Genomic DNA, 11,630 nt, shown 5'->3' with positions numbered 1-11,630 from the left:
AGATCCGAGGGATCCCCAGGCCTCGCGGAGCCACGGGACCCGCCTCCAAGCCGTGCACGCAGCATCAAGCCCCCGCCCACCTGCGCAGGCCTGCTGTGCACACAGCCTCCTGGTGATCGCTTATTATGGCATGAGGGTGTCATGAGGGCGTCATGAGGGCATGATGACCACATAGGCTTTTATTAATAGGGTAGTTTGGTGGAAAGAGGCCAGAAGTAAGGAAGGATATGTCAACAAGAGTCAGCAAGGACCTTGAGGTCATCATCTTCTATAGCAGCGGTTCTCAACCTGTGGGTCACGACCCCTTTGGGGGTCGAACAACCCTTTCACAGGGGTCACCTAAGACCATCGGAAAACACATATATAATTACATATTGTTTTTGTGATTAATCACTATGCTTTAGTTATGTTCAATTTGTAACAATGAAAATACATCCTGCATATCAGATATTTACATTACAATTCATAACAGCAAAATTACAGTTATGAAGTAGCAACGAAAATAATTTTATGATTGGGGGTCACCACAACATGAGGAACTTTATTAAAGGGTCGCGGCATTAGGAAGGTTGAGAACCACTGTTCTATAGTATGTTCTATACCTGTTTTTTGGTACTTGGTCCAGATATCTTATGATGTGATAGTCACAGTAGTTCCTTCTTATCCTAGACCTCCAGTGGATGACTGAAACTGCTGATAGTGCCAAACCTTCTATATACTGTGTCTTTTCTATGCATACATACCTGTGATCAAGTTTCATTTATAAACTAGGCACAGTAAAAGATTAACAACAGTAACAATGAAGTAGAACAACTATAACAATATACTGTAATAAAAGTTATATAACTGCAGTCTCTCTACAGTAATTTTTACACTTTTTAGTTCAGATCTCCTGAATCTGTGTAACCATCTCTTACTTTCAAGAAATGGCTGGGTATTACTCGTTTCAGGGGACACCTTGCTGAAGTCTTCATATAGGCTCAATGCTTTCTGGCACACCATGTTACCATCAATCAGAGCACACTTTCTGTTCATGTCTTCCATCCACAAATTTAATGCCATTTCCATCTTAACTAAGCATTTAACACTCACTGTGGCCATAACTATTGCAGTTTGAGGTGCAACAGCAAAACTAGCACAAATTTCTTTTCCTTCACAATTTCACAAATAGAAGATTTGTTCTTAACATAGATCTTAGCAACCTCAGCATTTGATTTTTTTTATTTCCTTATTAAGTGGAGAACTTTCACTTTTTCACCTAAAGGAAGCACTTACAGCTTCTCTGGCATATCCAAATTGCCAGCATCACTACTCTTGAGCTTTGGGGCCATTATTAAGTAAAATAACGGTTACTTGAACACAAGCACTGCATGACAATCATCTGATAATCAAGACAGCTACTAAGTGACTAATGGGCAGGTAGAGTATACATCCTGGATATATTGGACAAAAGGATGAATCATGTGGCGGGATGGGTCAGGATAGCAGGAGATTTCATTACACTAAGAAGGGCATACAATTTAAAATTTATGAATTAGTTTATTTCTGAAACTTCCCCTTTAATATTTTTGGACCACAGTTGACCACAGGTAACAAACCACAGAAAGCAAAACTGAGTATAATGGGGGACTACTGTGTTTGTGTATGTATCTAATTACACTAGAAGGTTGTACACAGAACTCTGTGCTGTGTGATGTTGGTGATAGTGATGGCAATTGAGATGATAACTGCCATTCATTAAATGCTTTCTTTATGCAGACTCCTATTTGAAGTACTACATATGAAATCTTTTTTTCTTTTTCTATAGACCTATGAAGTAGGAGGTGGTATCTCCATTTTACCGATAAGAAAATAGATTCCGAGAAGTAGCTAGCCCTAGGTCGCACAGCTGTGTAGCAGTGCTAACATTAAAATATTCAGGTGCTAAGAGCCTGTCTTTTTCCCAGTTTTCCTTTCTGCCTTCCATCTTTATATCTGCTATAAAATTCAGTAGGTGCTCAGTAGATGAAGTTGAAAGGGTATGATGTCAGGTTCCTACTAGAGCTCATATTCATCATTGATGGTTGCCTGTTTTAGTAACTTTTTTGCTTACTATGTAAAGAACACTTCCCCAGCCAGTATAATTCAGTGGTTGAGCATCAACCTATGAACCAGGAGGTCACAGTTCGATTCCCTGTAGGGGCACATGTCCCAGTTGCAGTTGCAGGCTCAATCTCCAGTAAAGGGTGGTGGGGGGAGGGCAGGGTGTAAGAGGTAGTCAGTCATTAATTCTTATCATTTATGTTTCTATCTCTCTCTCTCCCTTCCTCTCTGAAATCAATAAAAATATAATTTAAAAAGAAAGAACACTTAATTTTAACCCCAAAGCAAAAAAAAGCAGCATTTCAGATATCAAAGTATAAAATGGTCTACAGTAGCTATTTTTAATTTTGCTAATGAAAAGTCATGTAATATGCATAAATGTCATGACTCATCTTTTGGCTGAAATTTGGGTTTTTATTTTAATGGTTTCTACTTAATTCAGTTTTTTAGACTCTTTGAATCAGAGGTAAGTTCTGTAATGCTTGGATCCAATCTGACATCCTAGAGCAGTCCCAGTGATAATGGAGGGAGCCCCTTGTCTCTCCATTCTAGTTACACATGTAGCTTTGCTGTAGTTTTCCATGGATTGTGGCATTATTCTACTCAAAAGAAGGGAATGCTGAGAGATGGAATCCAGCTTTACAGTTTATGGGAACAAAGCTGAGTCCTAGTGACCAGTTTGTGGTCCAGGTCTTATAAGTGAGTAAGAAGTCCTAAGTGATGTTTGGTGATTAGAGAGTTCATGGTCAGCTCTCCAGAGCAAACTCTTTCAGTGAGGCAGCTGATACCCAGGCCTAGAGAGTTTGGGGCACGGGGAGAAGTGAAACAGTACCTCACCTTATCCTGCTGGCACTGGCTTTCAGCTGCTCCTCTAGTTTGGGGAAAAATAGTAGCTGCCACCCAGCCACACTGGCCATTTGTAAGACCATTACCATTCTTGAGAAACTAAACACATAATTACACAAGTAAATAAATCATCATCACTTTGAGAAGTGCCATGCAGAAAAAGTTTTCCTGGGCCTATTAATGTTGTTGCTCCCTACCTATTACCCAATGCCACACTCACCCTTCTAACCTAAAAAGAATACCTGTTTTATTTTTATTTATAAAATCTTTCCATCAGAGTCTAATTGGAGTCCTACTTCTATGCATCCTGTCCAGTTCAGTCTGCACTGATGTTCTTTTCTTATTACTTTATTATCACATTTAGTACTTAATTACTTATTTAATGTTACTTCCCTTCCATAAAGGGATAGACCCTCTACCTCCCTGCCTCCACCTCTCCCTTCCCTCCCCCTTTCTCACTCATATTATGTGCTTCTGCCACCAGCCTTTTTTCTATTCTTCAGATATGCCAGGCTCTTTCCTGCACTGGGGCCTTTACCCCAGCAGTTCCCTCTGCCCTCAAATGCACTTCATTCAATTTATGTCTCATTAATTCCTTCTTATTATTTAGATCTGTTTAAATGTCATATCTTTATATAGGCTTTTTCTCATCATCCAATCTAAAGTAGTTATCCAGTAACTCATCAAGTTACCTTATTTTCATTTTTTCCTAACATATCCCACTATCTCATATTATATAACATTGTCTGTCTCCTTGCACTAAAATGTAAACTCCAAAAGATCACTGACACCTGGTATAAAATAGGGCTCAATAAATATTTATTGCAGTAATGAGTGAATGAAAAGTAGCTTGATGCTCCTGAACATTTTCCTCCTAAAGGGAAAGAAGAAAAAGAGAACCTAAGTTCCCAGGCTCCTCACTGGACTCCTTGTTCAGAACACACTGCTGCTCACTCCCTGTTCTGCTTAATTTCTTTGCATAGTACTTATTATCTGATACTTTCCTTCTTTGTTTTTCTCTCGCCTACTATGATGGGTACTCCATGAAAGCAAAACTTCATGGTCTTGTTTGCCACTCTCTCCACAGTGCCTGCAGCAGAACCTGACATGGAGATGCCAAACATTTGTTGAAGGAAAGAGTAGGGAATCAGGTTTACTTTGTTTTTATGGAATAAGTGCCCAGAAACTTTAGTGGCTGTTCTGTGAGGCCCTCTGAATATAATTGCTATTGGTAGATCTGTGTCCTCATTCTAGCATTTGGGATAGGAAAGCAGTATGGAACCAGGAATCTTTCAAGAGTGTTTGAGCCACACTGCAAGGTTGTAAGAATATGATCTCTGCAGCCTGAAATTGAGTATTATAAGGTTCCCCCAGCCCCCATCTGAGAGAGAAGTCCAGGTATGTAGAATTCTACCCCTAATAGTAAAAGGGAAGACATTTTATTTTTATTCAATTCCTATTTTAATACATTCAGTGCATCAGTCCGCAAGTCACTGGGTATTTATTGAGAACCTTCGGGGTACAAAGTAGTGCTTTGGTTGAGCTATTGAGTTTGAAATATTAATCACATTATTAAACCAAAACTAAATCCCCAAGTAGTTGAAAGTGCTGTTCAAGTTGGCAGGGTATAGTTCCTGTAGACTGTATTTTGTGATGATGGGCTTTTACTTTATATGTTCCCACTTGGGCAGGAACAAAAGTTCAGTAAATAACTAAGGTGTTATTTTTTTACCGAAATGAAATCCTTCGGGGGTCTTTGATCATTAGCTTTCTTTCTGTCGTTTTGTTGAAGGATTGTATTGTAATCACTGTTGCAATCATCTTTTGGGTAATTTAAGATTTTTACATTTTGTAGCTGCCAGGAGTTAGGGTAAAGAATAATTGCCTTTCTCTCTTTGGCACTAGTGTTTAAATTGGGTAGGGAAAGAAGGGGTATTATCGCTGCCTCTCAGATCTCCAGTCTATTCAAGTATGAGCTGAACAAGGTATAATGTCTGGATTACAGAAGTGCATAAAATCGAAGGGTGCCTTGACATCAGCATCAAATGTAGAGTCTGTGAAGGAAGAATTCACTGTGCAAATTCTGTTTTCATTGTTTGTTACTCTTCCTTTCAGATTTCTCTGTTGAATTCTGCAGTAAACCACCTCAAAGCCAATGTTAAATCAGCAGCAGATTTAATTAGTCTGCCTGCTACTGTAGAGGGACTTCAAAAGGTAAGTACTATGTATAGGCACTGAGATTAACCAACTGCTGTACTAGTAATTCTAGCTTCTTGAAAACCCGGCATTTGAAATCACCTGCTCCAGGAGGGCAGTAATAGAGCATATCACTGTGTCCTAAAGATTTTAAAGTATCTCAGTTTTGTTCTGGTTAGTTGGGCATTTAATTTGCAACAGGTGACTTTAGGTCTAGTTTATGTGGATTTGCACCTTTTTTATTTGGTTCTCCAATTCCCAGGATTGCTATACTGGGACTCCTATGTTAACATGTGTGGGTTCTTTTTTCATTATTTGCCTTTTTGATTCATCATCCACTTTGTCTTCATGAAAGCAGACCAATGGTATATGAGAGTTTCTCTAAATTATTAACTTCTATATTACTGTTTATTTTTTAGAAAAAGATAATTTGAAGAAATGCAAACATTTAAAGTTTAGGATGTGATAAGTATTAGCAAGGATGGTAGAGCAAAGGAAACTTTAAAACACTCCTGCTGGAAATAAAAATGGTAAAAAGCATTTTGGTAAACGATGTATGTTCTTTTATAAAGGTAAAGGTGCACTTCCTCTAAGCCAGGGGTGGGGAACCTTTTTCTGCCAAGAGCTATTTGGATATTTATAACATCATCTGAAGGCCATACAAAATTGTCAACTTAAAAATTAGCCTACTATATTTGGTCAAACATCTAATTAACTCAACCCTAATGCCTTGGCAAGGCCAGACCAAATGATTTCTTGAGGCTTATATGGCCCAAGGGTAGGACATTTCCCACCCCTGCTCTAGGCAATTTACTCTATATATGCCCTAGGCCTGTGGTCGACAAACTGCGGCTCGTGAGCCACATGCGGCTCTTTGGCCCCTTGAGTGTGGCTCTTCCACAAAATACCACGTATGGGCGCGCACGTACAGTGCGATTGAAACTTCATGGCCCATGTGCAGAAGTTGGTTTTCGGCCTGGGCGAGTCTATTTTGAAGAAGTACTGTTGATATTTGGCTCTGTTGACTAATGAGTTTGCCGACCACTGCCCTAGGCAAACAATAATTTGGATTTTCTGATTTTTTGATCCCTAAGATTCAGGCCAAGAGCAGGAGGCAGTGACCAAGCAGATGAGTAATACGTAGGGATCTTTAGAGCTGGGTGGGGAGAGTGGGTAGGAAGAAGAAGGGGCCTACTTGGAACCCAAGCAACATCAGCCCTTGCAGCAGGAAATATAAGAAGGGATTCTGGAGCAAGGGAGTCAAATCTAGTCTTTAACTTTTCAAATTTAGTGTGATAACTTTGATTATATGCCAGGCTCTATAAATATATAAATTGTCTCCACAAAGGAGAACTTCCTAAGCCAAAAACAGAAACAAAACTTGCCATTTTATAGCCCCTCCACTGTGAGCTTGGTCTCCATAGCTTACTATTTGTCCAATAATGTCACCTGTTTATAACTTTAAATACAAAAGTAGGGACCACGTTGATGAGGCCAAATACTTCTTGCCATCCTTCCCAAGTGCCAAGTAGGAAAAAGATAGGCCTCTGTAGCCTTTAGCGCAGAATCGACTCTGGCAGTCTTGCATTAGTGAAGGAAACTGGTTTATTCTTGCATTCATAAATTCAATAAATATTTGTGGAGCTTCTTCCAGTGTGTGCCAGGCACTTTGCAGTTACCAAGAATACCAAACAAGAGCTTACTATTTTCTTGCATCCTGATGGGATCATACATCCAGCCAGTTAGGGTTCTCTAACAGGAGGTGTCTTTGAGTGCCTGTAACAACAGAGCACCAGTGTATTGGTGTTGTCTTTCCAAATTTTTGCATAAATAATGTCAGACACTACTTTTGTTACAAGTGGCTCAGTTTTGAAGTGGTAGTTCATCTCAAATACCTAACCTCAGTATACTCACATAAATTTTCTTTAATGTTGAAAATGTATTCTTGGCTATCAGCGTAATATAAAAGAGCTTGGTTAAAAATACTAATGTGACATCATAAAATTGTCAGTCTATCTTAATAAAAGGTCAAGACCCATCAAATAGTAACATTTTTTTGAGTGTTCCCTTAGGACAGAGCTTTTTAATAAGATGGCTTCTGAGTTATGTTCCCAAGTCCCCAGTCCTCTTGGGCTCCTTTGGCTAATGAAAGCAAAGTAAGCCACTGCTCATAGCTAACTCTCCTTAGTAGTTGCCGATGGGATTCTAAAGTAAAAAAAGAACCAGTAATGCCAAGTGGAATTTGTACTTCATCTCTGCAATGCTGGTTTTCCCAAAGCCAGAAATGGTTCCACCCATTTTCACTCAAAAGCCATCATTTGCTCCAAACTCCATGGCAATCTATAGTGTTAGCTCTGGCCATCTGCCTGCCTACAGTTTGTGGGAGAATCTTATCTATGGGTTCCAAATCTATAAACTAGTGGGTTTTTTATTTTTTTTATTTTTATTTTTTTTAATATATTTTTTTACAACATCGATCAGCTGCCTCCTGCACATCTCCTACTGGGGATGTGCCCGCAACCAAGGTACATGCCCTTGACCGGAATCGAACCTGGGACCTTTCAGTCCACAGGCCAACGCTCTATCCACTGAGCCAACCCGGTTTCGGCAAACTAGTGGGTTTTTTAAAGGAAAGATTTGGTTTTCCTCTAGGAAAGGTCCTTTAAATTGAGACAATTGCTTGTTTACATATATATATTAGAGGCCCGGTGTACAGATTCATACACCAGTGGGGTCCCTTGGCCTGGCCTGCGGGGATCAGTGGACCTCCGCGCTGCCGCAGCCCGGCCTTACCCGCCAGCTCATCGGGCTCCACTGTCTGCATCGATCCCGCACAGCATGAAGTAGTGCGGGAAGCGGCAGGCTGCTGGGGAGGAGCTGGAGCCCAGGGCTCTGCGCCACTGCTGCTCATCCCAACCCCAATGCGCCTGCTGCTGCTGCTGCTGCTGCTGCTGCTGCGTTGAGTGTCTTCTCCCTGGTGGTCAGTGCTTGTCATAGCAACCGGTCGGTTGTCTGGTTGTCCGGTCACTTTGGCTTTATATATAGATTTTTTTTCCTGTTAATTGTGTCAGTATAAGCTACATGAAATTCATAGTTTGAAGATATTTGAAATAATTAAAAACACCGACTTCCATTTATTGGTGTTTAATGTAAAAGTAAATCAGTGATATATACACTCCCACTAGAATGGCTAAAATTGAAGACTCCAGATACCAGTGTTGAGGGTATGGAGTAATTGGAATTTTCATACACTGCTAGTGGGAATATAAAATGGTATAACCATTTCAGAACACAGTTTGGCAGTTTTTTTAAAAGTTAAGTATACATCTACCATATGATCCGCCATTCACCTTCTAGGTATTGTGATGATAACCATATACCCACATAAAGACATGTACACGAATGTTTATAACAGCTTTACGTGTAGTAGCCAAACACTGAAAACAACCTAAATGTCCATCAACAGGGAAATGAACTACAATGTATCCATACAACAGAATGCTACCCAGCTACATATGTAGCTGAGTAACTACAATATAGATAAATTTTAAAATAATTGTACTAAGTGAAAGAAGTCATATTTTTAAAAACGTACATACTCACTGCTTCTCTTTCTATGAAATTTAGAAAATGCAAATTGATATGTAGTGACAGAAAGTAGACCAGTGGTTGCCTAGGGACAGGGATAACTTGGGGATGATGGATCTGTATTATCTTGATTGTGTTAATAGTTTCACAGGTGTATGTAGGTCAAAACTTACATTTTGAACATGTGCACTTTAATCAGGTACATCTTAATAAAACTAATACAAATTTTTAAAAAAGAAAAAACACTAACCTTACTATATGTTTATGTTCAGAGCGTAGCCTCCATTGGCAATACTTTAAACAGTGTCCATCTTGCTGTGGAGGCAATACAGAAAACTGTGGACGAACACAAGAAAGCCATGGAGTTACTACAGAGTGACCTGGTAAGGAAATCTACAAGCACTACAGAAAGTCAGCACTCTCCTGCCCCCCTTTTCTGAGTAGTAATAGTAGGGGTACCCACTTTCCATTTGTCTAAACAGACCCTACTATGCACCTTTAAAAAAAATACAATAAGCAGTGTTTATTGTTATTTTCACAATCTATAAATTACGCAGTTAAGGTAGATAGAATGAAGAGCTTCAGTCTTTTGCAAATGTACTGCAGGAGATACCGAAATAAGACACCTGAGGATGGAATGGGAGGAAGGAAAATGGAAAAGAATGAAAGGAAAGTAGGGAAGTGTCTCCGTTGTTTATTGCTACACAACAAATCACGCCACAACTTAGGGCTTAAAACAGCACTTTATTATTTCTCACTGTTCTGTGGGCCCAGAATTTGGCAGGGCTCTTAGACTAGGGAATGATGAGAGGCCAAGTGAAGGGGCTCCAGAGGATGAAATGCCATTTTGATGTTTATGCTCCCAGTAGAACGCAGCCATATGTGTGACCTCAGCCTACACCATGTGAAACAGAACACCCCCACCCTACTGAGCCTAGACAACCCACAGAACCCTGGGAAATAATAAATTATTGTTGTTTTAAGCCACAAAATTTTGGGATGATTTGTTATGCAGTAACAGGCAAGTGAGACAAACAATCCCTGCAGTGCTCGGGTTGTTTTCAAATGTCTCTCCACACTGTGCAGATGTCAGCCGTCTGCAGTTATTCAGAGGCCTGAGTTCATCTCCTAATGGATACTTGGCTCCATTCAGGATTTATGAAGGCTGAAAAGGATAGCACAACCTCTGCTGTCATGCTGTGGAGATGAGTTATATGTACTTGAAATTGGGACTATTCAAGGTGTACAAAAGCTCCCTAGCTTCTCCACTCATTCCTAGATCTGCCCTCCATGTTGATGAATCTGTGGATGCCCCAGTGAGAAGCTAGAATGTTCTGGGATCATCCCAGATGGCTAAGTAGATTTAGTAATTACTTATTGCCTATACTAACCTCCATTCCTCTTAACAGAATCAGTACTCTGTGAAGGAGACCAGTAGAAGCGACCAGATTATTCCATCACCTTCAGCTCCATCAGAACTTGACAATAAACCCCCCAGCGAGAATGTGAAACAGGTATTTTTTGTCTCTGGCTTAACTCCCTGTGACCACAGTAGACTCTGGAGCAGCCGGAGTAGTTTGTGCTTAGTGTTGTGGTTCTTCAGCTGGCATCTTGTGCATATTTATGCCTGCATGAGAGCTGACCAGAGAGGGCTTGGATAGGGATCCAAGATGCTGTCCTATCTCTTATTTAGCAATCTGCTTTTTTCCCTGCATGTCAATCAGTGGAGTACGTTTATTTTCACATCTTGAAAGACATAGAATGACCAGAGTATCCTGAAACTATAAAAAACAGCAATCTGGGCAAGTTAAAGATGGATGGATAGCAGATGAACTCAGAGCAATGGCTATTTTGAGCCACAGTAAATTCTAATAATGTTAAAAAGCATAGCCTTAAAAAGTTAAGATTCTCTAAAGACTAAAGACAAGGAGGAAAAAGGATATTGAGTTCAGAATCACAATGAAGAAAATAAAGGAAATCTTCACTAAGAAGAATTCCTGTCCTGAGTCTAATGCCCTTTAAAACCTATAGTCATCATTTCTATTTAAGTAGTAATCAGTAACTAAAGGATGTCAATAAAAATAATTGAATCTTGTACTAAATAATGCACTACTTGTTATAGTTTTGCTACATGAGCCAATTCAGTAATTGGTATTGTTCCTAAGGTAGTTTTGTTCTGACAAATTAGGTAAATGGATGTTTCAGTTAATAACCCAGCAAGCTTTCCTGCCAGCAGGTGAGGTAAACATTGGGAAATCAATTCCCAACCTCTCAGCTTCCTGGGACCAGAGAGTGAATCATGTAGGTAGTCCTCTTCTCTCTGTCCCCCTCCTATCTAGCTGAGGCCGAACAATTCCAGAGGGAGTAAACTGAGAGCGATTTAGAGTAGAAGGACAAAGCAGAGACAGACGATCAATGGTCTAAACAGGAAAAGGAGTTTACTTCCGTAACTTGACATAATAATGGTGGTTCAGTGCTGCTGGCCTGCTTGTCTGGCATACATCTTTAGCTGGATTCCACAACTTAATTTATTTCCACTCCAGAATATCCTGTACCACCACAACTCTTTAGAGGAGATAAACAGTGCCTAGTGGGGTATCAGAGGCAGAATGATCTTAAATTCAAGGGAATGAATGAGATAGTCAATAGTCTTACCCAGAGTCAACTTGGTAGAAAGAGATTTGGTTGCTATGAGCAAGATTGAAAAGCAAGCGAACCTGTCCGTCAGCATCATAAATCTTTTCAGATCTTTAGTGACGTGTCTGTGTCGCAATGTCTGTTGTCTGTACGTGGCTGACATTCCACTACCTTTTCAGACACAGTCGTCTGGCATATCTGAGAGGCTACACATTTGTATTATATCTAATCCTTAACCCTTGTCTCCTCTAATCCTTACACTAGCTCTGTGGAGTGCGTGG

The 11,630-nt window shown here is 40.0% G+C and overlaps 1 protein-coding gene across 3 annotated transcripts in view; it reads left to right on the top strand.

Annotated features, from left to right (window-relative positions):
• Positions 1-11,630, top strand: part of EFCAB14 (EF-hand calcium binding domain 14) — a 39,311-nt gene that overhangs the window by 14,094 nt on the left and 13,587 nt on the right. For all 3 annotated transcript variants that reach the window (XM_014536487.1, XM_014536488.1, XM_014536486.1), the window contains exons 4-6: positions 5,044-5,142; positions 8,985-9,095; positions 10,122-10,226. In XM_014536487.1, the coding sequence (XP_014391973.1) occupies positions 5,044-5,142; positions 8,985-9,095; positions 10,122-10,226 (315 nt within the window). The remainder of the gene's footprint in view (positions 1-5,043; positions 5,143-8,984; positions 9,096-10,121; positions 10,227-11,630) is intronic.

Source organism: Myotis brandtii, unplaced genomic scaffold, assembly GCF_000412655.1.
Source record: "Myotis brandtii unplaced genomic scaffold, ASM41265v1 scaffold1631, whole genome shotgun sequence".
Classification (NCBI taxonomy): Eukaryota; Metazoa; Chordata; class Mammalia; order Chiroptera; family Vespertilionidae; genus Myotis; species Myotis brandtii.
Note: the sequence above shows the minus strand (reverse complement) of the source record. Positions and strands in the feature narration are given on the sequence as shown.